This window comes from Nestor notabilis, unplaced genomic scaffold (assembly GCF_000696875.1).
Source record: "Nestor notabilis isolate BGI_N333 unplaced genomic scaffold, ASM69687v1 scaffold26250, whole genome shotgun sequence".
Taxonomy (NCBI): Eukaryota; Metazoa; Chordata; class Aves; order Psittaciformes; family Psittacidae; genus Nestor; species Nestor notabilis.
The window spans coordinates 1,392-3,040 of NW_009910105.1; the positions used below are offsets into that span (position 1 = coordinate 1,392).

General features: G+C 54.9%; 1 protein-coding gene across 1 annotated transcript in view; it reads right to left on the reverse strand.

Annotated features, from left to right (window-relative positions):
- LOC104413438 (zinc finger protein 792-like) overlaps nucleotides 1-1,334 on the reverse strand; it is a gene marked incomplete at its 3' end in the record, with an annotated part of 2,619 nt that extends 1,285 nt beyond the window's left edge. The window contains exons 1-2 of the mRNA XM_010024435.1: nucleotides 1,133-1,334; nucleotides 243-470 (exon numbers count right to left, since the gene is read on the reverse strand). Coding sequence (XP_010022737.1) covers nucleotides 243-470; nucleotides 1,133-1,334 — 430 coding nt within the window. The remainder of the gene's footprint in view (nucleotides 1-242; nucleotides 471-1,132) is intronic.
- Between the last annotated feature and the right edge of the window lie 315 nt (nucleotides 1,335-1,649).

Genomic DNA, 1,649 nt, shown 5'->3' on the forward strand with positions numbered 1-1,649 from the left:
AGTTCTTAAGGCTGGGTTGGGGTGACCATATGCCCCCAAGAGAAGGTCTATGGGGGCATACAGAAGGACTACGGGGACATGGAGAAGGTCTATGGGGACATGGAGAAGGTCTATGGCGACATGATGAAGGTCTATAGGGACATGGAGAAGGTCTATAGGGACATGGAGAAGGTCTATGGGGGCATGGAGAAGGTCTATGGGGACACGGAGAAGGACTTAACGGTGGCATCACCCCCCTTTACCTCCATCCTTGGGGGTCTTCTTGCGGCTCCGGCGCTTCCCGGCCTGTCCCTGCTCCCGCACCAGCTCCCGCAGCATCTTCTCCACCTGGCTCCTGCCGGCGGTCTGCAGGATCAGGCCCAGCTGGCGCCGGAGGTCGGGATTCACCCCCCCATCGCCGGAGCTGGAGCCCCCCGAGGGCTGGAGCTGGGTGGGCTCCGGTTGCCCCTGTTCTCCTTCAGCTTCTACACCTGGACAAAGCCACAGACACCCAAATCTGGGACGTTCTCCACCGTTCCTAAGGGATTCACCCAAATCTGGGATGTTTTCCACCACTCCTAAGGGATTTACCCAAATCTGGGACGTTCTCCACCATTCCTAAGGGATTCACCCAAATCTGGGATGTTTTCCACCACTCCTAAGGGATTTACCCAAATCTGGGACGTTCTCCACCATTCCTAAGGGATTCACCCAAATCTGGGATGTTCTCCACCGTTCCTAAGGGATTCACTCAAATCTGGGATGTTCTCCACTGTTTCTAAGGGATTCACCCAAAACTGGGATGTTCTCCACCAATCCTAAGGAAATCACCCAAAACTGGGGGCTTCTCCACCAATCCTAAGGGATTCACCCAAAATTGAGGGGTTCTGGATCAATCCTTAGGGATTCACCCAAATCTGGGATGTTCTCCACCATTCCTAAGGGATTCACCCAAATCTGGGATGTTCTCCACCAATCCAAAGGAACTCACCCAAAACTGGGAGGTTCTGCATCAATCCTAAGGGATTCACCCAGATTTGGAGGTGCTCCTCAAGAATCCTAAGGAATTCCACCAAAATGGAGGGGGTTCTCCACCAAAACTAAGGAATTCACCCAAATTTGGCGTGTTTCCACCCGGAATTCCAGCACTTACCCGACACCAGCCCTCGTCTCCGATGGGATTCAGCGAACGCCGTGATCCGTGGCCAGCTGATGGCGATCTCCTCGGCTGTGGGAGCAGATGATGCTGGTCCTCGGAGCACCCATGGGCGGGCTCCAGAACCCCCATTCCCACCCCTTTTTGGGGTGAAATCCTCCATATTTGGGTCAAAAAGTGCTGCCAGCACCAACCGCATCCCCCCAAACCCCACCGTGGGACCGGGGTCCCCAGATGCTCATGGGATGCTCAGGGGATGCCAATGGGATGCCAATGGGATACCAATGGGATGCCCACAGGATACCAATGGGTTGCTTGTGGGATGCACATGGGATGCCAGTGGGATGCCAATGGGATGCTCGTGGGATGCTCATTGGATGCTCATAGGATACCAATGGGATGTTCATGGGATGCCAATAGGATGCCAATGGGATGCTCCTGGGATGCCAATGGGTTGCTCATGGGCTGCCAGTGGGATGCCCATGGGATATGAATGGGATGCCCATGGGATGCC